Source organism: Pristis pectinata, chromosome 23, assembly GCF_009764475.1.
Source record: "Pristis pectinata isolate sPriPec2 chromosome 23, sPriPec2.1.pri, whole genome shotgun sequence".
Taxonomy (NCBI): domain Eukaryota; kingdom Metazoa; phylum Chordata; class Chondrichthyes; order Rhinopristiformes; family Pristidae; genus Pristis; species Pristis pectinata.
The window spans coordinates 31,700,618-31,726,221 of NC_067427.1; the positions used below are offsets into that span (position 1 = coordinate 31,700,618).

General features: G+C 46.5%; 1 protein-coding gene and 1 non-coding gene across 3 annotated transcripts in view; one reads left to right on the plus strand and one right to left on the minus strand.

The window, feature by feature from the left end:
* Positions 1-25,604, minus strand: part of LOC127582080 (discoidin domain-containing receptor 2-like) — an 89,131-nt gene that overhangs the window by 23,308 nt on the left and 40,219 nt on the right. For both annotated transcript variants that reach the window (XR_007958054.1, XM_052037072.1), the window contains exons 4-8: positions 15,219-15,447; positions 9,864-10,011; positions 7,053-7,158; positions 5,108-5,294; positions 2,081-2,336 (exon numbers count right to left, since the gene is read on the minus strand). Coding sequence is in view for 1 of the 2 variants with exons in the window: in XM_052037072.1 (XP_051893032.1) it covers positions 2,081-2,336; positions 5,108-5,294; positions 7,053-7,158; positions 9,864-9,897 (583 nt within the window). In the remaining variant the exon portion in view is untranslated. The remainder of the gene's footprint in view (positions 1-2,080; positions 2,337-5,107; positions 5,295-7,052; positions 7,159-9,863; positions 10,012-15,218; positions 15,448-25,604) is intronic.
* On the plus strand, positions 12,276-12,348 carry trnav-aac (transfer RNA valine (anticodon AAC)). The gene has a single exon. It is a non-coding gene; the product is annotated as a tRNA-Val (tRNA).

Here is a 25,604-nt window from a genome sequence, read left to right on the forward strand (position 1 = left end):
TTCTCCGCCTCCGCCGCATCTGCTCCCATGATGAGGCTTTCCACTCCAGGACATCCGAGATGTCCAACTTGTTTACTAAACGTGGCATCCCCCCCTACTGTGGTCGAGAGCTCGCACCTGTATCTCTGCCATTTCCCACACCTCTGCTGTCACACCCACCTTCCAGACCCAACAGTGATAGGGTCCCCCTTGTCCTCACATTTCATCCCACCAGCCTACGTGTCCAACACATCATTCTCTGACACTTCCGCCAAATCCAACGGGACCCCACCACCAAACATATCTTCCCATCCCCACTCCTTTCTGCCTTTCGCAAGGACTGCTCTCACCGCAAATCCCTAGTTCACTCCTCCCCCCAAACCCATCCCGCTCCCACCCGGGGAACTTTTCACTGCCCCCACCATAGGTGCGACACCTGCCCCTACACTGCCTCTATCAGCTCCATCCAAGGACCCCAACAGTCTTTTCAGGTGAGTCAGCGATTCACCTGCACCTCCCTTAATATCATCTACTGCATTCGGTGCTCCAAGTGTGGCCTCCTCTACATTGGTGAGACCAAACACAGACCAGGTGACCACTTCACAGAACACCTGCGCTCTGTCCGTAACGGCGATCTGCATCTCCCCGTTGCCAGTCACTTCAACACCCCCTCCCACTCCATCACTGATATGTCAGTCCTCGGCCTCCTCCACTGCCAGAATTCCAAGCGCAAACTGGAGGAACAGCTCCTCATTTTCCGTCTTGGAACCTTGCAGCCTCACGGCATGAACATTGAATTCTCCCACTTTAAGTAATTCCCACAAAGCACCCCTCCCCCACACTCTCCCCCCACCAACTGTGCCTCTTCTTTTCTTCCCTTTCCTAGCCTCTCTCTTTTTCTACCCCCCCTTTTTTTTCCCTTACCTTTGACCCATCCCCCAGTGGATCTGCTCTCCCCTCCTCCCCCGCAGCTGCCCATCACTATCTCTTACCTGCATCTACCTATCACCACCTTGTGCCCACCCCGCCTCCCCTCTCCTGTCCACCTATCACTGCTCTGCTTTTCCCTCCTATATATTGGGCTTCCCCTTTCCCTATCTTCAGTCCTGAAGAAGGGTCCTGACCCGAAACGTCGACCGCCTGCTTTTCTCCACGGATGCTGCCTGGCCTGCTGAGTTCCTCCAGCATCGTATTTTTCATCTAGATTCCGGCATCCGCGGTCCTTCGCTTCTCTGCAAATCTGGTGAATTTACACTGCACACTCTGAGGCACCGAGTTGTACATTGCAGCCTAACTCGTCCAAGCCGACTACGATGCCTGTCTACACTTTGCCTTCTGATCCTTCCTATCCATGTACCTGTCCAAATGCCTTTTAAACATTGTAATTGTATCCGGCTCTACCACCACCTCTGGCAGCTCGTTCCACACAGCTACCGCCAGCATAATCAAAGACCCCACCCACCCGGGTCATTCTCTCTTCTCTCCTCTCCCATCAGGCGGAAGATACAGGAGCCTGAGGGCACATACCAGCAGGCTCAAGGACAGCTTCTACTCCACAGGGATAAGACTATTGAACAGTTCCCTTATACGTTGAGATGGACTCTTGACCTCACAATCTACTTTGTTGTGACCTTGCACCTTATCGTCTACCTGCAATGTTCTTCCCTGTAGCTGTGACACTTTACTCTGCACTCTGTTATTGTTTTTTTAACCTGTACTACCTCAATGCACTGTGCACCAACTCAATGTATCTGCACTATGTAATGAATTGATCTGTACAAACAATAAGCAAGACAAGTTCTTCACTGTACCTCGGTACAAGTGACAATAATAAACCAATTCCAACACCCTCTTGTGTGAAAGACCTACCCCTCAAATCTCCTTTAAATTTCTCCCCTCTCACATTAAACCTGTGCCCTCTAGTTCTAGACTCTTACCTATGCCCCTCAAAATTCTGTAAACCTCTATAAGGCAGCCAATGTCGTCAGGCTGGACATCTTCCCCCAGCCACGGTGAGAAGGGAGAAATGCAAGACTAACATCAGCAGCATCCCTAGTCCCACCCTTGCGTCTCCTCTGAGTGGGTGCTGGGACATTCCTACCTGCAATCGACGATTGGAAGGAAACCTCACTGAACAACATCCAACGGTCGGCGAAGTGGAAACGGCAACGGATTGCCTTGGCCAGGCGCTGCCTCAGGGGCACGATGACAAACCGGGCGCTCGGGTTCTTGTCGTCCATCACCGTGGTGACGCCCACAGAGTCATGCTCCCAGTTCGCCACCAACTGCTGCTTGAAGGAACACTCAACCCGGTGGAAAATCTTCACCGACTTGGTGTACAGGTTGTTGCAGTGCACCTGGAGAAGAGGAGCGAGCTCGTGAGAGGGAGAGAAGGGGCAAGAAGGGGAGGGTAGGTGGGGGAGAACATGAGTGGATGAGGGGGGCAGCGGAGGGCAGGAATGGGGAGGAGCGATGCAGGGAGGGCATGGGGTGAGTGGGGGAGGGAGAGGGAGGGAGGTGTCAGGGAGAGGAGGTGAGAGTTGGGAAGGGCGGATGGGAAGAGAGAAGAGAGAGAGGGGGAGAGGGCCTGAGGCAGGCTGTGAGATGTGGTGGAAGAGAGGGAAACGGGAACGGGAATTGGAGGGTGGGGAATGGAGAGGAGCTAAAGAAGGAAGGGGTAAATAGGAGGGGAGGGACAGGAGGAGGGGGAAGGGCACAAGGGGTAAGAGAGGGGATAGGAAGGGTGCAAGGGGTGGGAGAGGAGGGGAGGGGTACAAGGGCAGGGGAGGAGTATGAGGGGGGTACATGGCAGGTGAGAGGGCTGGTGGGAAGGGAGGAACACCAGAGTCGGGGGGGGGGGGGGGTGGAGGGATGCAAGGGACATCAGAGGTGGGGGAGGAGGGAAAGGGCATGAGAGGTCGGAGCAACCGCAGGGGGCTGGAAGAGATACGAGGGGCAGTGGGGGTGCAAGGGAGGGGAGGGTGTGAGGGTGGAGGAGGGGAATGAGGTGTGAGGGGCAGTGGGGTGAGAGAGTAAGTGGCAGGAGGGCTGGGGTGGAGGGAGGGGGGAAGGGAGGGTCACGAGAAGCAGGGTGTGGGGACACTAGAAGCAGAAGTGGAGGGGCAGGAGGGGTCACAAGGGAGGGGAAGGTGTGTGAGGGGCAGAAGGGTTGGGAGGAGAGGTAAAGCACAAGAGGGGAGAGGCAAGAGGGGAGGGAAGGGGTGTGAGGGGAGGTGAAGGCTGTGGCACTGGTGTGGAGAGAGGTGGTATCAGCATGTCCCTTGGCCCTGGTGCTACCTAGGTGCCTGTCAGCCTCATTTCATGGGACCATTCCCTAAGCTGGGTCAACACGAGTGCAAAAAGACTTGCATTTATATAGCACATTCATCGGTGGCGTTTACACATTCTTTTAGGCCTGACAGACTGGATGCAGAGAGGATGCTTCCCACGGTGAAGAGGCTCGGACCACGGGCACAGTCTCAGAATCAGGGGTCAGCTGATTGGGACTGAGATGAGGAGAAATTTTTCCACTCAGTCCATGGTGAATCTTTGGAATGCTCTCTCCCAGAGGGATGTGGACGCTCATTGTTATGTTCATTCAAAGCTGAGATCGATAGGTTTCTGGATATTAAGGGAATCAATGGATATGGGATAGGTCAGGGAAAATGGCGCTGAAGTAGAAAATCATGACCTTGATGAAGGGGACAGCAGATTCGAAGGGCCAGGTGGCCTACTCTTGTTCCTATTCAAATCTGCCTTTTGGCCCTCTGCACAACTCTCCCTAATGTTTTGTGCCTCTTGCTGTTTCTTAACTCCACCCAAATTAATTTTATTTCTTGATTTTCTGAGGTAAGATCCTTATCTCCACTGCCTTTATTCTTTAGTTTTCTATATTGCTGATGTCTTCTAGAAGTTAAGTATCCTAGAATATTTATTTCCCAGCCTTGGTCACTTTATAACTATGTCTGCATTGGTTCAAATGGAACCCATTTAATTTATGTGCACCATTAATTCAGGTGCCCTGTTGGTGCTCAGGTGACAGTGATGTCACTGAACCAGAGTTGCCACCTGATCCACAGGAAAGCAGATTTAGACTCGTTAAGAATGTTATATCCATTCCATTTTGTCTTATTTTCTCCTGGGATGAAGTATCCAGGTAATGCTCCCCTTCCCTGACATACTGCAATCTCTGATTCTCCAGCTCCAGCTCATCAACTCTGAGCTAAAGCTCTGTGGGCTGAAGATACTCCCTGCAGGTGTAGTCACCATGGATCTCCGTGCCCTCACACACAGCTGAATTCATCATTGGCCAGGCCAAGCCTTTCTTTAACATGTATTTAATTTAATCACTTTATTTAATTCTGTCACCGTTGCCCAATGAACTCACTTACTCACCAAAATCTGCACGCTGTGGATGTCGCAGTCAGGACACGGTGCTAAGCTCACTCTGTACTTTGAGCTGGGACCACAGATGTACATTCCCAGGTATTGAGGTTCTGATGACCTGAGACATCTGACTTTAATGAACCAAGCTCTTGTGGTTACCCAGTTACCTGCGAGACTGAAGGCTATTTGCTTCTCAATTTCTATAACTGCAGCTTCAGATCACAAGGAGACTTGAATATGTGTACTGCTAACACTCATTGCACAGGCTGCTATGTCTGCAAAATTTATCCATTGTTGGTCTTGCTGTAGCTAGACTACACCTTACAGGATAGTTGTTAGTTCTTAATAATAAAGAATTAATAAAGTTTAAATCAAACACCTTAATCAAACTGTTGGATCACCCTCAAAATAGGCCACAGTTGATAACCAGCGGACGGGATATAATGCTTGGAGTTGTTGTGGTGATTGAATATGGAGTATCTTTGAGAAAACAGTAGTCCTAAGTGACAAGCCGATGGAGATAATTGGTCTAAGCAGTGGTTCCGAGGAAGAGACAACACAATCGAAGGGAAAGAAGGATCCATGGCTACCAATGCTTGGCCTACAAATGGTGGTCATGTTGTGTGGAAGCCAAGGATTCGGATGGAGGACATGCTCTGAGAGGAATGGGTGACAGGTCTGGAAGGGAAGAACAAACAATTGTTTGAACATACTCCATGCTGGGAACTCTTTGTTAGCTGACCTTCATGGCTGAGAAGTTCCTTCGCTGGTCAAACTCAAACTCTAGCTCCACATACTGGCTGTGGAAGTTGTCCTTGCTCCAGCCCACGTAGTCATAGCCTGGCCACACTCGGTACTCGTGGCTCTGAGTGAAGTCGTCCAGTCCCAGCACCCCGTCCGTCAGTTGACCCAGGCCGCCGTGGCTATGCCTAAGCAAAAGACTCAGTAAGGCCTCTCCATCAGCCAACCCCAGCTGAAAGCAAACCACCTCCCCAGCCACCCAGGACTGAGACAGGCATCATGGGCACATCACAGGAGAAGCTGGTCTCTGACTTTTTGCCTCAGTTCCTTCAACATCAGCACCCACAATGGGACAGGTCCAAGGCAGCCCATGGCCTGGGTACCAGGGAGGCACTCAGACACCTCTCACCCACCTACAGATCATTGCTCCATCATTGGAAGGTGGAGTTATGGGATGGGGGGGCGGGGGGGGGGGGGGATAACTGGCCAAAGAGGGATTACGGCCAATGACGATGGCCATCAATGCATTGAGCCAGGACACAGGTGGGGAACATCCACTAAAACCAATGTGGTCAACTGCCAATTCTGCATGGAGAGGTCATTGATGGAGTTGAAATGAAATAGACCCCTTCCCAGCCCTACCTCCATGTACAGCCCAGAACCAAATGGTAACAACACTGGCTTAACTGAACCTACCACAACCCAATCATTCTCCCCTGCTGACCCCTCCTCCTCATCTCCCCCACTCCACCCCCTGCTTCTCCTGTTGTCTACATTCTGCTCCCCACTATCCCCTTCACTCTACAAACCCACCTCTACCCCATCTCCCACACTCTTGTCTTAATCATCCTCCTGTGATTCATACCACCACCTTAATCCCACCTTCCTCCATCCATAGCTTCCTCACACAGCCATACAATGCAGAAACAGGCCCTTCGGCCCATTCTGTCCATGTTGACTACTAAGTACCCATCTATATTAATCCCATTTACCAGCACTTGGTCCACTGCTTTTTTACCTTGTTGATTCAAGTACTTATCTTCATACTTTGTAAACGTTGTGAGAGCACCTGCCTCCACCACCAAGTCAGGCAGGGTGTTCCATAGTCCGACGACACCCTTTGGGTGATAAAAATTCTTCCTCAGATCCCCTCTAAACCTCTTACCCCTTACCTTAAACCTATGCCCTCTGGTTTCAGACGTCTCTGCTACAGGGAAGACAGCTCTGCTGTAGGGAGAGATATCTCAGTATGACAACGTCACTAACGTCTTCGACACCTGCCTGTACCCACGTCCCTCCCTCCACCCCTAACGATCTGCACCATGTTTCTCTTTTCCCTCACAACACATCTTCCAGACCAAAGGATAGATACGCCGAAAGTCAGGACAGAATCTCACCTGCTTTCCAACCAGAGGGTTTAGGGCCACATGATTCAGCAGCAGGGAGACTGAGGGAACCCATTAAGTTTCAGTTCATTCTAAACCCTTTGTCAATCAACCTGCAGTTACTTTGCCACTGGGAATTCCCCCACCACTCCCACCACCCCCACCTCAGCCTGAGAGAGGGGGTACCCGCCAGCTCACCCTGGGCCACACCTGCTCTATGTCCCCATCCACCACACTTGATGAATGCTCATCGATACCTTATTCCTGACGGAAGAAGCAAATTAAACAAACATCTGTCTGCATCTGTCATGTGTGCAGAAATGGACACCCTGTTCAGCCAAGAACTGCTGTGTTAGAGAGGCGATGATCACTCTGCTGGGAGTGAACATGGGCAGGGCCATACTCTGGTGTTCATCGAGGATAACGACCAGGAATGACCCAGGGCACAGCGGCCCTTTCATAATCCCTGCAGTGTGCAGAAGGACCAGCAATAACGCTAATCCTGCCTGTGAAAAGTCAGCAAGAACTAACAGGTGTCGTAACATTGAAACTCGAGCTTACCTGGAGTCCTGGAAACCATCATATGTAGAGTCATTGAGATAGATGATGGCTGACCCTGGTTTTCCAATGGTTTGTCCCACAGGCCCACGATACGAGTAGAGACCATCTAGGCACAGGTATCAATGATCATTAGGTCCATAGAAACATCTTGCATCAATCTTGGGCCTGTGCTACCATATCTCTAGCACTTGGAGTCCTGTGTGCAGTTCTGGTCTGTAGGAGGGATGTGATTGGGCTAGAGGGGGTGCAGAGGGGATTCACAGGAACATTGCCTGGAATGGAGTTGCAATGAGCGATAGGATGGACTGGGACTGGTTTCCCTGGAGTGAAGGAGGCTGAGGGGTGACCTTACAGAGGTTTATAAACTCATGAGGGGCATGGATGAGGTGGATGGTCATGGTCTTTTTCCCAGGGTAAGGGATTCTAAATCTAAGCAGCATAGGTTTAAGGTGAGAGGGGAAAGAGTCAAAGGGGATCTGAGGAGCAAGTTTTTCCACACAGAGGGAATATGAAATGAGCTGCCAATGGAAGTGGTAGAGGCGGGTACAATTACAACATTTAAAAGACACTTGGACAGGTACACGGATAGGAAATGGGCCTAACACAGGCAAATGGGATTAGTGTAGATAGATAGGCATCTTGGTCAGCATGGATGAGCTGGGCCTGTTTCTGTGCTGTATAATTCTATGAATAAACTCTACTGCTCCTTTAGGATACACTGATGGAAAACCTTTACTGGTCTGCCCAGAGCACAGCTGCAGGGTCAAAGACTGCTTGCTGTCCAGCCACGTTTTTCATTCATTCACCTGTTGTGGCCAATGCCAGCACTTATCGCCCTTCCTCGAGAAGGTGGTGCTGAGCAATTTTCTTGAACTGCTGCAGTCCTTCTAACGAAGGTGCTCCGACAGTGCTACTGGGGAGGCAGTTCCAGGATTTCCAGTGTTGATGAAAGACCAGCGACATATTTCAAAGTGAGGATGGTGAGTAACTTTGAGGGGAGCCTGCAGGTGGTAGTGTTCCATCTACCAGTTGCCTTGTCCCTCCTGGTGGTAGAGGTGCAGGTTTGGGAGGTGCTGTCAGAGAGCCTGGGTAGGTAACTACAGTGCATGTTGTAAATGCTACACACTGCAGACACTGTGAACCTGTGGAGAAGGGAATGAATATTTAGAGTGGTTGACTGGGTGCCAGTCAAGCAGCTGCTTTGTCCTGGATGACACTGAACCTCTTGAGAGTAGTTGGTATTGGACTTTTCCAAGCCAGTGGAAATTTGCAACATCGTGTTTGGCGCAGACACTGTGGGCCAAAGGGTGCCTGTGCTGTACTGTTCTGTGTATGTTCCACTGGAAATGATAGCTCTTCCAATTGAGTTTCTGGTCAATGGTGTCCCCCCTGATTGATGTTGGGGATCTCAGAAATACTAATACCATTGAAAGTCAAGGATAGGTGATGAGACACTCTCTTGTTGGAAGTGGTCACTGCCTGGCATTTTGGTGGCACAATGTTACTTGCCACTTATCAGTTCATTCCTGAATGTTGTCTAGGTCTTGCTACATGCAGGGATGGGCTGTTTCAGTTACAAGTGCAATTGACTATGGTGTGATTATCAGCAAACATGAAAATCAAAAAGAATTGTAGATGCTGGAAATGTGAAATAAGAGCAGAAAATACTGGAACCACTCAGCAGCACAGGCAAATTGATCCAAAACTGGCATGGTGATAGGACACAGAGGATGATGGGGGAGGGTTGTTTTGTGATTGGAAACCTGTGACTAGGGATGTACCACAGGGGATCGGCGTTGAGACCCTTGCGGTTTTGAGGAGTGAATGGTTAGGCGGGACTTGTTTTCCTTGGAGTAGAGAAGGCTGAGGGGGAACCTGATAGAGGTGTACACAATTATGAGGGGCATAAATAGGAGAGACTTTGTCCTATGACAGGGCTGTCTAAGATCTGTTTGAGGAGTGGAGTAAGAGGGTTAGAGGGGATCTGAGGAAGTCTGGAACGCTCTGTCTGAGGGGGAGGTGAAGGTAGAGACTCTCACAACATTTAGCAAGTATCTGGATGAGCACCTGAATCGCCAAAGCATAGCAGGCTACAAACCATGTGCTACCAAATGGGATGAGTATACACGGGTACTTGATGGTCAGAATAGACATGGTGGGCTGAAGGGCCTGGTTCTGTGCTGTATGATTCTCTATACAATCACTCCACTCCCAACCCCTCATTCACAGACATAACAACACTCCCTGACAACCACAGTTACCAGTCATGTGTGGCAGTAGGTCACAACACTGTGACTGGCAATGCTTTCCTTACAGAGCAGAACGTGAAATCTCTAACAGATCACACCCCCTACTGACTTGACTGGAAGGTTCACAGTGGAGCATGAGAGACAGCACAGAGAATAAACAGATTTGCACTTGATCTTGCTCAGGGCTACAGTGAGACTGTCACATGCTGGGTAAGGCAGCTGGTGCTGTTGTGACGGCCTCCATGGTCAAACAGTCTTGTCACAATTACCTTCAAAAGGACGGGGAATATAACTGAGCTCGATCGTGAATCCAGCCAGTGTTCTTGGGGATGTGACAGGAGAAAAGGGAGAGCAGGGAACCAGGAAAAGGGGATTGTGTGAAATACGGAGACCTGTGAATTCAATATAAAATAAATAGCTGTGAACAGGTGGAGCCCGCGTAGGAATCTCACAGCCCTGGTAACTGGCCCACAACTGATGCTGGTAAAAAGCCCCCACCCACTCCCTAATCTTCACAATGCAAAGCAGCTCATGGGGATATTGGGGAACACTTGGGACTTACCAGTCCAGGCACAGCCGTAGAGCTCGACCCTCATACACACGCTGGCAGGCTGCTCAGTCACTGGGATCACTCGCACAAAGCGAGCAATGATAGGAGGCCGCAGATCCTTGAGAACGATGTCATAAGTATTGACATTTCCTGAGATGACCTGCAGGTGGAAAGAACTTCCAGAGATCATGGTGACAATCAATCAAGGACAAGGTTGGTGTCCGCACTGCAAAGAGGCAAACATGAGCCCATCTGTTTGAGTCTCTCGCACATCACGGAAATCAGCCTCCCCTCCATGGACTCTGTCTATACCTCTTGCTCCCTTGGCAAAGCAGCCAGCATAATCAAAGACCCCACCCACCCGGGTCATTCTCTCTTCTCTCCTCTCCCATCAGGCAGAAGATACAGGAGCCCGAGGGCACGTACCACCAGGCAGCTTCTATCCCACTGTGATAAGACTATTGAACGGTTCCCTTATACGAAGAGATGGTCTCTTGACCTCACAATCTACCTTGTTATGACCTTGCACCTTATTGTCTACCTGCAATGCACTTCCCTGTAGCTGTGACACTTTACTCTGCATTCTGTTATTGTTTTAACTGTACTACCTCAATGCACTGTGTAATGAATTGATCTGTACGAACGGTACGCAAGACAAGTTTTTCACTGTACCTCGGTACAAGTGACAATAATAAACCAATTCCAATAACCCTGAGAGGACACTGTTTCATCTGTCCACCGAACAATCAGTGATGGTTCGCTTTGATTGCTTTGTAGGGGCAGGGGAGGGTGCAGAGGCACCAGTGGGTGGGTGCAGAACACATTGAAGTCAGGGACAAAGTAGCATGGCAACAATGAAATCCCCTCAAAGGTGTAACCATGGCCACTGCAACTAGCACAGACGGAGTGCCACGTCTAATGAGTGAGGGAGTTGCAGGGCAATAGAGTTCTTTGGAGGGCATTTGGTTTGGGGCAGAGCAAACTGAGGTGATCAAACGAGGCATGAAGGGTTATGGAGACATTGTTTCCACCGATAACGAAAACAATCAACAGAGCCACAGATTGAAAAAAAATGACAAGAGAACCAGAAGCCGTGTAATCCTTTTTTTTTGGCATTGTTGCAATTTACAGTTTACAAATTTGGAGGATGAGTACCTCTGAAGTCTGCCTTGTCATTTGGTAAGGTCATGGCTGATCATGAATTCGACTCAGCATTCCTATCCATTCACAGTAACCTTTCACCCCCCCTTGTTTATCTACAATCTCTCTACCTCCGTCTTAAAAATATTCAAACTCTTTTTGAGGAAGAGAGTTCCAAAGACTTACAAATCTCAGAGGAAAGAGAATATTTGCTTCAATAGAAGATGGAATTTAATTCTGGTGAGTGTGAGGTGATGCGCTTTGGGAGTACTCGTCTGGGTAGGACACATACAGTGAACGGTAGGGCTCTGTGGAGTATTGAGGAACAGGGGACATTGCTGTATGTCCAAGGACCCCTAATATTGGCAGTGCAGGTAGATAAGTTGGTGAAGAAGGCATACGGAATACTTGCATTTATTAATAGAATGCAAGAGCAGGGAGGTTATGGTGTAGCTTTACAAAACATTGGTTAGGCCACAGCTGGAATGTTGCATGCAGTTCTAGTCAACACATTACAGGAAGGATGTGATTGCACTGGAGAGGGTGCAGAGGGGATTTACCAGGACGTTGTCTGGGATGGAGCATTTCAGTTATGAGGAAAGACTGGATAGGCTGGGATTGATGTTTTTGGAGCAGAGGAGGCTGAGTCAGGGCCTGATGGAGGGCTACAAATTATGTGAGGCACAGACAGGGTGGACATTTTTCTCCATAGCAGAGATGTCTAAAACTAGAGGACATGGGCTTAGGATAAAGGTCATGGGATTTAGAGGGGATCTGAGGAAGAACTTTTTCACCCAGTGGGTGGTGAAAATCTGGAACACACTTTCTAATGTGAGTCGCCAAGGCATAGGCTTCAGACCAAATGCTGGTAAATGGTAATATTACAGATGTGTGCTTCATGGTCAGCATGCATGTGGTGGGCTGAAGGGCCTCTTTCTATGCTCTATGACTCTACTACTCTACCTTAAACAGGCAGCATCTTGTTTCTAAACTGTGATACCTTGCTCTAGATTCTCCCACGTGGAAACATCCTCTCCACATCCACCCTATCTAGACCCATCAGGATCTTATGCTTCAATCAAGTCTCCTTTCACTCTTGTAAACTCCAGCAGATACAAGCCTAGCCTATACAACCATTGTTCCTAAGGCAATCTGCCCATTCTACTTATTTGTCGAGTAAACTTGGTTCTAATACATTTATATTTTTCCTTCAATAAGGAGGCCAATACTGTATCCACATAAGTTCTCATCTATACCCCATACAACTGAAGTACAACCTCCAGCGTTTCTGTAGTGTAGTGGTTATCACGTTCGCCTAACACGCGAAAGTTCCCTGGTTCGAAACCAGGCAGAAACATTCTGGGCAGGCATGGTAGAGTAGCGGTTAGCGTGCTTTACAGCACCAGCGACCCCGGTTCAATTCCGGACACTGTCTGTAAGGAGTTTGTACGTTCTCCCCGTGTCTGTACGGGTTTCCTCCGGGTGCTTCGGCTTCCTCCCACATTCCAAAGATGTACGGGTTAGGAAGTTGTGGACGTGCTATGTTGGCGCCGGAAGCGTGGTGACACTTGCGGACTGCCCCCAGGAAACTCTACGCAAAAGATGCATTTTGCTGTGGGTTTCAATGTACATGTGGCTAATAAAGAAATCTTATCTTATCTTATCTACCTCCACCTTTAATTCCCATGGCAGTAAGGAATAATGTTGTCAGCATTTCTAATGACTTGCCATACCTGCACACTAGCCTTTTGAAAGTCATGCACGAGGACACCGAGATCCCTCTGCACCGCAGAGCTCTGCATTCTCGGCACTTTAGAAGAATGAGAGGAGATCTCATTTAAAACTCATAACATTCTTATTGTCTGGTTGAGGGGAGGATGTTTTCCTGGCTGAGGGGTCTTAGGACCAGCGATCACAATCTCAAAATAAGGGGAAGCCCCTTAAGGACTGAGGTGAGGAGAAATTTCTTCACTCAGAGGGTAGTGAATTCTCTGCCTCGCAGGGCTGTAGAGGCACCGAGTTCATTCAACACATGGATCGATAGATTAAGGGAATCAAGGTGTGAAGGACAATGGTGCTGAGGTAAGAAGGTCAGTGGTGACCTTGAGGAATGACAGAGCAGGTTCAAATGGCCAGATAACACGGTAGCGTAACGGATAGCACGACGCTATTACAGCGCCAGCGATTGGGGTTCGATTCCCGTCACTGTCTGTAAGGAGTTTGTACGTTCTCCCGTGTCTGTGTGGGTTTCCTCCAGGTGCTCCAGTTTCCTCCCACATTCTAAAAGATGTACGGGTAGGTTAATTTGGGTTTAAAATGGGCGGTGCGGACTCGTTGGGCCAGAAGGGCCTGTTACCATGCTGTAAATAAAATTTAAAAAAAATAACCTACTCCTGCTCCTATGTTCTGTTCTGTGATCTCTCACCACTTCAATTATATGCTTCCTTTTTGTTTCTCCGGCTTCAATGAGCAAGTGGTAATCTGGTGTGCATTGTCTGAGAGCACATCCAAAAATAATGAGTGAGGGAAACAGAGTAACTGTTTGAAAGGGAAGAAGTGGGCAGGTTTATAAGGAGGATAAGAGGACAACTTCAATAAGTCCTTAGAAGCACACTATTGAGTCCGTGCAAGGATTTTCATTAGCTTCTATTTTAGGAGCCTCACTCCCTTTTGCACTTACTAAATTGAGTAAACAAATGATTAACTTAATAGTTAAACATACAATACGAATATGGTTTCAATTTCATAAATTTTTTGGATTGAATAAATTCATTTTATCAAGTCCTATCCAATCCAAGTTTTTCTTTCAACCATCCAGAATTGATTTAGCTTTTTCTTTATGGAAAATGAAGGGAATAACACGCTTTTATGATTTATTCATTTTTTGTCTTTTGAACAGCTGTCTAATAAATACAATTTGCCTAGATCACATTTTTTTGATATTTACAGATTAGAAATTTTTTACAAGTTATTTTACCTACTTTTCCAATACCATATAAAATTGAAATTACGGAAAAAACTTTAGGTTTTAATCCTTATCAGAAGGGTCTGATAGCAATAATTTATGATCTGATTATGAAAATATATCCAGAGGAACTTGATAAAATTAAGAATGAATGGGAAACAGAACTGCAGATACTGTTACCCACAGAGACATGGAAGAAAATTCTCCAATTAGTTAATACATCTTCAATGTGTGCCAGACACTCTTTGATACAGTTTAAGGTGGTCCACAGGACCCATATGTCCAAGGACAAGTTAGCCCGTTTTTATCACCATATAAATCCCAAATGTGACAGATGTAATTCGGAGGTGGCCTCCTTGACACATATGTTTTGGTCCTGCCCTCTGTTGGAAAAATATTGGAAAGACACTTTTAATATTATTTCAACTGTCTTGAATATTGATTTACAACCCCATCCTATTACTGCAATTTTTTGGGTTACCAATGATGGATTCTGGCCACTTATCCACTTCTGCTTGTCGTATGATTGCTTTTGTCACATTAATGGCCAAGAGAGCCATTCAATTTAAATGGAAGGACCCTATACCTCCTACTACATTTCAATGGTTTTCTCAAACTATAACATGTTTAAACTTAGAAAAAATTAGGAGTGGTACTGTTGATCCTTCGCTTAAATTTGAGGAAGTTTGGAGTCCATTTATTCAGTATTTCCATATGATATAAGCAGACCTTTCTCGAATCCCTTTCAATAACCCTTGAATACAGAGGAGCGGAGCTAATGACATAATAATGTTTTCTTTAACTGAAGAAATATCAGTCCAGTTTTTTTTTGAAGTTTTTGGTTTGCTTTTGCTTATTTTTTTTTGATTTGGGGGTTCTCTTTTCAGATAATTAAATTTCTTTTCAAATTTTTTTTTCCTATCACGTTCACTTAGTAAGAGATTGGGAGGTCCAGATTATATATTTTACTCCCTGGGAGGGTATGTATTAACTGTTATTATTGTTATCCCAATCCATTCGCACCATGTGTATAATCACTAATGTTATGTATATTAATTTGAAATTAATTTGAAATTCAATAAAAAGATTGAAAAAGAAAGAAGCACACTATTAAAATTTAGCATTACTGCAAGAAATTACCTAGGCACCTTCGGTATCAGTGACTGCATTTCAAAAGTACTTCATTGCCTTACTGGCATCTCCACAGAAATAAAATACACTAAGAAAGCAGGTTACTGGACCACAGGAAGCAGGCTCCTCACCTGCTGACCCCACCGATCCTTCCAGGATATCCAGCGTCTTCCTTCCCGGCTGTAATCCAGTTTGTAAGCACGAGCAAATTCGTTCCCACTGCCGAAGGCGTGCCGGCCCTGTGTGCCGAGCAGCGTGATGAAGGTGAGGGCGTGGAGGTCAATCTGCAGATACTCGGTACTGTCGGGGTACAGGAGGTCAACTGGACACCAGGCTCCATCCCCTTCATCCTTTTCCAGTCTGAAAACCAATAAAAGGAACTCTTGTCAATGGTGTACACAAGCCATCTGCTGGAGGAGGCTGTATTAGCTCCACACAGGAGGCAGCAAGGCTCAGCATGAACCCAGCAGGAAGCAATTAACCCATCGCAGGACGGAGCAAGATGCTGCATTAACCCATCGGGTGCCAGCCAGGCACCAGTGTAACTCGCCTGCAGGAGGTGGCGAGGCATTGCCTTAAGGAGGAAGCAAGGCGACATCTCCCCATCTCCCAGGAACGTGCAATGCCACCACCACTCTCGAGCAGGCAGCATGGCTCTGCATAAAGCCACCCACAGTGAAACAACCAGGCAGTGAGGAGGGCTCTGCAATAACCCACATGCAAGAGGTGGCAAAGTACCGCGTTAACCAAACTGCAACAGAAAGCAAGGCTCCGCCTGAATCCACCTGCAGTCAGCAACAAGGCATCTCATGGGAAGAAAAGAAATAGGAGCAGGTCAGGGCATTTGGCCCTTCAAACCTGCTTCATCATTCGTCAAGACCATGGCCAGTTTTTTAACCTCGGTGCCATTTTCCAGCACTGCCCCCATATCCCTTGATTCCCTTAAGATATCAATCACGTCCTGAATGAACTCAATGACTGAACCTTCACTGCCTTCTGAGACAGAGAACTCCAGACATTTATCACCCTGAGTGAAGAAATGTCTCTTCACCTTAGTCCTGGATGGTCAACCCACATTCTGAAACCGTGACTCCTCCAGCCCATCAAACACATGAGAAGTTTGTAACTTCAGTGAGAATTCCTCTCATTCTTCAGCACTTTAAAGAATGCATCGTCAGCTACTCAATCCTCCTCATGCAGCAAATCTGCCAGCTATAAAACTAGTCCAGTACATTTTTGCAGCATTCCCTCTATAGCATGTGCAGCCTTTGTTTAAGGTAAGGAGACTGAAACTGTGCACAGTACTCTCACTGTGGTCTCTACTAGGCCCCAAATCATCACTGGCTACAGGTGAGGTGCCAGATGACTGGAGAAAATGTGGCACCTTTATTCAAGAAGGTTGGCAGGGATAAGCCAAGTATTTACAGGCCAGTGAGTCTAATGGATGTGGTTGGGAAATTACTGGAAAAAATTCTGAGGGACAGGATTAATCCTAGAAAGGCAGGGATTCATCAAAGGTAATCAGCATGGCTTTGCTGGGGGAGCTCCTGTCTGACCAATCTGATCGAATTTTTCAGAGACAGAAAATATATTTATAAGGGCAGGGATACTGATGTATTCTACATGGACCTTGGTACAGTCTTTGACAAGGTCCCATGTGGGAAACTGGTCCAAAAGGTTAGAGCCCATAGGATGCCAAGCAAGTTGACAAATTGGATACAAAACTGGAGATAATAGCAGACAGAGGGTGACAATGAAGGGTTGTTTTTGTGATTTTATGTTATGACCACTGGTGTACAACAGAGATTAGTGCTGGGACCCTTACTGTGTATTATATACACTGACAAATCTGGATGTGGATGTAGGAGGTATGATTAGTAAGTCTGCAGGTGACCTGAAAATTGGTGGTGTTGTTAACAGTGATGAGGATAGTTCTGGTCACCACACTAAGGGTGTTGCCTGTGATAGACCACTTCAGTTATTTGGAGAGATAGGCTGGGTGTGTTTTGCTTTGAGTGAAGGAGGCCTAGGGAATCCTGATAGTTGTATAAAATTATGAGGGGCTTAGATCCAGAAGATAGTTGGATACCATCATGCCCAGAGCATGCCTAAAATTAGGTGGCAGAGGTTTAGGGTAAGGGGTATGAGATGCAGAGGGAATTGAGGGCTTTTTCCACTCAGATGATGGAGTCTGGAATGCAATACCTGAGGGTGTGGAGGGGGCAGGTACTCTCACAGCATTTAAGAAGTATCTGGACCAGCACCCACATTGCCAAGAATTAGCAGGTATGGACCAGATGCTTGGTATTGGTATTGGTTTATTATTGTCACTTGTACCGAGGTACAGTGAAAAACTTGTCTTACAAACTGATCATACAGGTCAATTCATTACACAGTGCAGTTACATTGAGTTAGTACAGAGTGCATTGACGTAGTACAGGTAAAAACAATAACAGTACTGGCCAAAGGGCCTGTTTCTGTAGTCTCTGACATACGATGTTTTGTCCCCCTGATAATAGACAAGGGTAACACACTCAGCCTCTAACAGGGGAAGCACTGCAATGTGTTAACTCTCCAGAAGTGGGCAGGATGGCACTGCATTAACTCTCTAATGGCGCAGGAATGAATTGCAAAACCCAGCAAAAGGAGGCAGGAATTAACTGTATCAACCTCCTAGGTGGAGAAAGGAGAGGACTGTATGAATCTCCGAGCAGGAGGCAGGAAGGTGATGCATTCACCCATCAGCAGGGGAAAAGTCACAAAATTAACTCCATAGGTGGCAGTGAGCACATCAACCCTTAGGAAAGGTGCAGGAAGGCACCATATTAATCCAAGTGAAGGCAGGAAGGCACTGTGTTAACTCTCCAGCAAGGGTGAGCAATGCACTGTGTTAACCCTAGCAGTAGTGAGCAGGAAGGCACTGTGTTAACCCTCAAGGTGGAGGCAGGAAGAAGCTACACCAGCCTTTTAGCAGAAGGACAAAAGGACAATGCGTTAAAATATTCTCAGGGGCAGGAGAGTGAAGCATTAACCTTAAACAGGGGCTATGATGGCACTGTATGAAACTTTAAGAAGGGGACAAGAAGGCAGATTATTATCCCTTAAACATGAGACAGGAAGGCACTGTATTAATGTTGTGAGAAATCCACATGACTGTCACGTGACAGTAACGACAGTGACCCCCGCTGACCAGAGGACAGCATTGCTCCTCTGATCAGAAGTGATACTACTGTCAATCACCACCCACCCATCCCTCAGGTGTGAGAGTATCCTTTGTCTCTGAACCTGCCTGACCATTGGCTGTGGCAGGAACCTTTGTCTTTGACTTCCACACCATTGGCTCGTTCAAACCACAACAGTGAGGCTCCACCCAGCCTCCTAGCACCATAAAAAGGGCTGCCTCCCCTACCCCTGCCTCTTTTGACAACCCCAGGAGTAGTGAGACAATGCTGCAGAGATCATTGGTAAGAGTGCATCACCACATGCTCAGGGAGCGTTAACGGCCAATGCTAGTGTGGGATGGGCATTGAAGCGTTATATCCTGAAGTTGTACACTGTTACTGTGTGCTTGTGTGTTTTAGTGTGTGTGTGAGTGTATTTTACCCCAGCTGCGATCCCCTCTCGTGTTCGTGGTATCCTGTGTGTGAGTGAGCGTCTGTCTGTTCTCATCCATTCTGTCCCGTGTTTGCCTTTGTGATTAAACTAGTTTTGGTCTACAAAGCTCGAGTCCAGAGTCCTTGATCCTTAAGATAGTTAAAAGAACGATTTCACACAACAATTACACTACTGGCAGGGGGCAGGGAAAGGCATACATTAACACTTTAGCAGGGATGAGGGCAACAGTATCTTAAATTTTGTGAAAGAGGCAGAAAGGCAAAGTATTAACCCACAAGCAGGGCGCAGGGTGGCTCTGTGCTACATCTGGCAGAGGGCAAGAAGGAACAGTATTAACTCTCGTGGGTATAGGAATGCATTGTATTAACATTCTAGGGGTGTGGAATGTACTGTATTAACCTTCCAAGGGATAGGAATGCACTGTATTAACTGCTAGGAGGTAGGAATGCACTATATTAACTGCTAGAAGGGGACAGTTATGCATTATGTTAACCCACAAATGGGAGCTGGACAACATTGTGTTAAACCTTTAGCAGGAGACAGGATGGCGGTGTATTATAAGCAGGAGGCAGGATGGTAGTGAATTTACCCTCCAGCAGGGGACAGGAGTGCACTTGCCTATCTAGGAATTAAACAATTACTTTGTTTTCACAGAAGAAGCAACACAAAACCTGCTGAATGAAGGGTCCAGAAAGAATGAGGAACTGAAGGAACTAAGTATTACTCAAAATATAGTCTACAGAAATTGGTGAGCTTGAAAGCTGATAAATCCCGAAGGACCTGATGAATTTACGTCCCAGAGTTCTGAAAGAGATTGGCTTTGGAGATAGTGGATACCCTGGTTATCACCTTCCCAGATTGTCTGGATTCTGGAATTGTTCCTGTGGGCTGGAGGGTAGTGGATGTGACCCCACCATTTACGAAAAGATGGAGAGTAAGGGAAAGAAAGCTCTGTATCAACACTTACCAGCAGGCAGTAAGGCAATGTATTAACCCTCTAGCAGGATGCAGAAAGGTGGTGTATTACCCTTCTAGAGGCAGGAAAGTCTCTGCATTAACCCTCTAACTGAGTGAGGAAGACAGTGTCTTAACTCTCCACTAAAGAGCAGGAAGGAAGTGTGTTCCCCCTCTCATAGGGGCTGGAGGGAACTGTATTAATCCTTCAGATCAATGCAGGAAGGCACTGTAATAACCCTCTAACAGGAGGCAGGAAAGTGCCTTATTAACCCCTAGCAGGGGGCAGGAAGGTAAACATAACCCTCTTGTAGGTAGAAAGGAAACAGGTGACAGAACCATACATATAAACTCTCCAGCAGGACACAAGAAAGCAGTGCATTATCTAGAGCAAGGGGGCAGAAAATGAATCTTTAACATGGGTCCAGAAGGTACTTTATTATACTACAGGCAATGGACAGTATTAGGGGGCAGAAATTCACTGTATTAATCCCCCAGGTGGAGGCAGGAAATCACTCTATTAACCCCATACCATTAGAATGGAATATCTCCTACCAAGTGAGGCAGGAAAGCGCTGTATTAACCTTCCAGCAAGAAGCAGAAAGGCAGAGGACACCAAGGCTGTGGACTATCATCAAGTATGGGCAGGAAGGCACAGGATCGGTGCTGGGACCCTTGCTGTTTGTTATATACATTAATAATGTAGATTTGAATGTAGCAGGCATGATAAGTAAGTTTGCAGATGACATGAAAATTGGTGGTGTTGTTGATAGCAAGGAGGGTAGTCTTAGGTTACAGAATGATATTGATCAGCTGACAAGTTGGGCAGAGAAATGGCAGATGGAACTTAATTTGATAAATGTGAGGTGATGCATTTTGGGGGTTTCATAAAGCTAGGACATATACCATGAACGGTAGGGTCCTAGGTAGTACCGAGGAACAAAGGGATCTTGATGTACTAGTGCAAGAATTCCTGAAGATGTCAGCACACATAGGGTGGTGAAGAAGGTATAAGGTATGCTTGCCTTCATAAGCTGGGCCATAGAATATAAGGGCAGGGAAGTCTTCGTGCAACATTGGTTTGGTCACAGCTGGAATATTGTGTGCAGTTCTAGTTGGCAGACTATAGGAAGGACGAGATTGCACTGGAAAAGATGCAGAGAAGATTCACCAGAGTGTTGGCCGGGTGGACATGTCTCATTTCTGAGGAGAGACTGCTCAGGCTTGGTTTGTTTTTTCTTGGAGCAGAGTTGGCTGAGGGGGGACCTGATAAGTGGCATGTCAAATAATCAGAGGCATAGATAGAAAAGATAGTAGGAAATTTTTCCCCATGGCAGAGATGTCTAAGACCAGAGGGCATTGTTTTAAGGTGAGGAGTAAGAGGTTTAGAGGGGACTGAGGAAGAATTTTTTCACCCTGAGGCTGGTTGGAATCTGGAAGCGCTGCCTCAGAATGTGGTGGAGGGAGGTACTTTTATAACATTTAAGCAGCATCTGGACGAGCACTTGAATCACTGAGACATAGTAAGTTATAGACCAAATGCTGGTAAATGGGATTAGTATAGATAGGTATGTGATGATTGGCATAGTCATGGTGGGCCGAAGGGCCTGTGTCTGTGCTGTCTGACCCTATGACTCCAACAGGAGGCAGGAAGGTGCAGAGTTAACCCTCTATCAGGGGGCAGGAAGGCGGTGATGTATAAGCCTTCCAGTAGGAGGAATAAGAGCAGTGAAGTAACAAACAGGAAGCAGAATGGCAGCGTAGAAACATCCCTCTGACTGGAGGGATAATACAGTGCCATCCGGCCTCTTAGAAGGGAGTCAATACAATGCCCCTTGTGAGGGAGTAGATACGGTGTTTTCTGTATTCTATATCTCCATCTTATATGTTTAATAAGATCACAACTCCAATGAGGAGAGTCTAACCTTCCCTCACAGGACAATCCCTCCGTACCCAGAATCATCCTCATGAACCTTCTCTGAACTGCCTGCAATGAAATATTATTTTTCCTTCAAGAGGGGGAAGAAACAGTCCACAGTACTCTAGATATGGTCTCACTAATCCTTGCACAGTTACAGTAAGACTTCCCTATTCCAACCCTCTTGAAATAAGGGCCAATATTCCACAAATGTTCCCTGTTACCTGCTACACTTGTGTTTCTGTGTTTTATGCACAAGGACCCCCAAATCTCTTTGTGCTGCAGCTTGCTGTAATTTTTCTCCATTTAAATAATACTTTTTTAAAATTTAAATATTTAATTGTTTTTCTTTTAAAAAATCATTTAAAAATCAAAAATATTTAAATAAACCTTTTAAATAATACTGCTTCCTTCCTTTCAGAATGAACAACTTCACATTTTCCATATTATACTCCATTTGCCAACATTTTGTCCACTCAGTATCTCCCTGTAAGCTGTTTGTATCCTCCTTGCAACTTGCCTTCCCACCTGTTTTTATGCTGTCTGCAAATCTGGCTACTGTACATTTTCTTCCCTCCTCCACCCCCCCCCCCACCCCCACCAAGTCTCTGATATATATAGTACACAGTTGTTTCCCAGCACTGATCCCTCTTGTACCCCACTGGTTACAGGTTACCAACCTGATAATGACCTCCTTATCCCTACTCACTGCTTCCTGCATGTTAGCTAATCTTCTTTCAACTACAATATGTTCCCTCCAAAATTATGAGCTCTTATGTTGTGACTTGACCTTTTGTGAACATCTTGTTGGATACCCTCTGGAAGTCCAAAACTACTTCGATCCACTCTGGCCATTACTTCCTCAAAACTACTCCAATAAAATTGCCATACGCGGATCTCTCTTCAGAAGCCATGCTGACCCTGCTTCATTAGATGATCATTTTCCAAATGTGCTGCTATTACTTTCTTAATAATTGACTCTCACATTTTTCCATCTAAAGATGTTAGGCTAATTAGTCTTTAGTTACCTCCCTACCTTTCTGAAGTGGGACGTGTTCCATTTCTCTGCTTTGTCTCCAGAATCGAAGGATTTTCAGAAGATTACAATTAATGCGTCCACTATTTTGGTAGCCACTTCTTTTAGGTCCCTAGGATACAGGTCTCTCAGGCTGGGGGACCTATCTGCCTTTAGCCCCACTAGTTTGTCTAATACTATTTCACGGGTGATGTTGGTGGTATTTAATTCCTCCCTGGCATGAGTCAGTATTAATGGTATGATCACTGTACCATAAGCACTGATGTATAAGAAAGGAGGGAGGCAGCATAAAGGAAATTACAGACCTATTAGTCTGACATCAGTGGTGGGAAAGTTATTGGAATCTATCCTCAAAGACGGGGTTACGGAATACCTAGAGGTGCAGGGCAGGATAGGTCCTAGCCAACATGGTTTTGTGAAGGGAAGATCCTGCCTAACCAACCTATTGGAGTTTTTTGAAGAAATCACAGGCAAGGTGGATAAGGGAGAGGCGGTAGATGTTGTGTATTTAGACTTTCAAAAGGCCTTTGATAAGGTGCCTCACAAGAGACTGATTAATAAGATGAGAGGTCATGGAATTACGGGTAGGATAACAGAATGGGTGGAGCATTGGCTGGTTGACAGGAAGCAAAGAGTGGAAATAAAAGGATCTCGTTCTGGTTCGTTACTGGTTACTAGTGGTGTGCCGCAGGGGTCGGTGTTGGGACTGCTCCTTTTTACCTTGTACATTAACGATTTGGATGATGGAATAAATGGTTTTGTGGCTAAGTTTGCGGATGACACCAAGATAGGGGGAGGAGTAGGGAGTATTGAAGAGATAGGAAGGTTGCAGAGGGACCTAGACAGTTTAGGAGAATGGGCAAGGAAATGGCAGATGAGATTCAATGTAGGGAAATGTGCAGTTGTACACTTGGAAGCAGAAATAGCGGGCAGATTATTATCTAGGAGGAGAGAAAATCCAAAGCACGCAAGTACAAAGGGACTTGGGGGGTACTCGTGCAGGATACCTTAAAGGTTAACCACCAGGTCAGATCGGTGGTAAAGAAAGCGAATGCTATGTTGGCACTCATTTTTAGAGGTATAGTGTATAAAAGTAAGGAAGTGTTAATGAGGCTCTACGGGGCACTAGTGAGGCCTCATTTGGAATATTGTGCGCCGTTTTGGGCCCCACATCTTAGGAAGGATGTGTTGACGTTGGAGAGGGTTCAGAGGAGATTTACGAGGATGATTCCAGGAATGAAAGGGCTTAAGTATGAGGAGCGTTTGTTGGCTCTTGGACTGTTACTCTCGCTGGAGTACAGAAGAAATGAGAGGGACCTCATAGCGACACTTAAAATATTGATAGGAAAGGACAGAGTAAATGTGGCTAGGCTGTTTCCCTTGGTGGGTGAGTCCAGGACCAGGAGGGCACAATCTAGAATTAGAGGGTACAGTTTCAAAACAGATGAGGAAAAATTTCTTTAGCCAGAGGGGTGGTGAATTTGTGGAACTCCTTGCCATGTACAGCAGTGGAGGCCAGATCAGTGGGGGCGTTCAAGGAGGAGATGATAGATATCAAAATAGTCAGGATATCAAGGGATATGGGGATAAGGCCGGTAATTGGGATTAGAATAGTTTTTTTTTCTTCTTCTTCCCCCATTCCCCATTTCTCATTTCTATTTCCCTTTCCTTGGAGCAGACTCGATGGGCCGAATGGCCTGCTTCTGCTCCCTTGTCTTGTGATCTTGTGAAAGTATTTGTCTGGCTCCCCTGCTGTTTCCTTGTTCTCCGTAACTGCTCTCCCAGTCTCTTTCCCTTGCACCTTGTGGTCACTTGGACCTCTTCCTTTCTATATGCTCATCGTCTTTTGTTTATATTCCTCGCTAGTTTCAATTTAAACGCCCTCTTTACCTTCCTCGGTTAGCCATCGCTGGTTCACCCTTCCCTGAAAATCTTTCTACTGTATTGCCACACATTTTTACTGAGTGTCATGAACTACTGCCTCCAACGTCTGCCGCAGCTGGCCTGTGGTCCTTCCTGCTCATGTACCGCCTCGTCCACTTTAGCCAATGCTGTCCTCATTCCCGTTCGTTACGTTAAACCCAAATGCTCCTGACCTAAGTTTCTCTCTGAAATGCTCCTGACCTAAGTTTCTCTCTGAAATGCTCCTGACCTAAGTTTCTCTCTAACAGAATAAAAAATTCTTTCATGCTATGGTCACTACTTCCTGGGGGGGGGTGAAGCCTTTTACTCTGAGGTCATTTATTAAACCTGCCTCATTACTAGTTACCATTTCCAAGACAGCTTTCCCCTCATTGGCTCCATAACCTATTGCTCTAGGAAACTATCCCAAATGGTCTCCATAAATTTGTTTTTGTAACTATCCTTTTCAACTTAATTAACCCAATCTACATGAAGGTTAAAGCCAACCATTGTTATTGCATCGTTCCCCTGCCACCCCCCCCAACCAATATTTATTAATTTATTCTCTTTCCTACTGTGTGGCCACTGTTTGGGGGTCTATGTTATTCTTAACAGTGTCTTTTTTCCCTTACTACTTTTACTCCTCTCTCCGGAGGACTCAAGGGCTTCGCTTCGGAGCAGCTAAGTTTTTTCTTTTATCACTTTATTAGGGCTTTAAGTGTAAGGGTTAGATTTTTATAACTTTTGTAAGTGTTTTAGAAGTTTTTTTCTAACTGGTCGAGTGGGGGCTGGACTGCGCAGGCACGGCGCGGGCAGCGTCGGAGCAGGCAGCGGAGTGAGAGGCAGCAGAGTGGTCGGGCTTTGGCTCAAGGGGCTTCAGTGTGAAGGGGCAAGGAGGGTTGGTAGCTGGTAAGTAGGTAAAGGTAAGGTTTACTTGTTGTCTATTATAGATTTGTAGGTGGGATTAACTAGGGGGAAAGAAAAGGTAGTCAGATGGAGGACATGGTCATATGCTGTAGCTGTTTGATGTGGGAACTCGTGGACCATGCTGCGGTCCAAGATGGCCACATCTGCAGTAAGTGCTTGAGACTG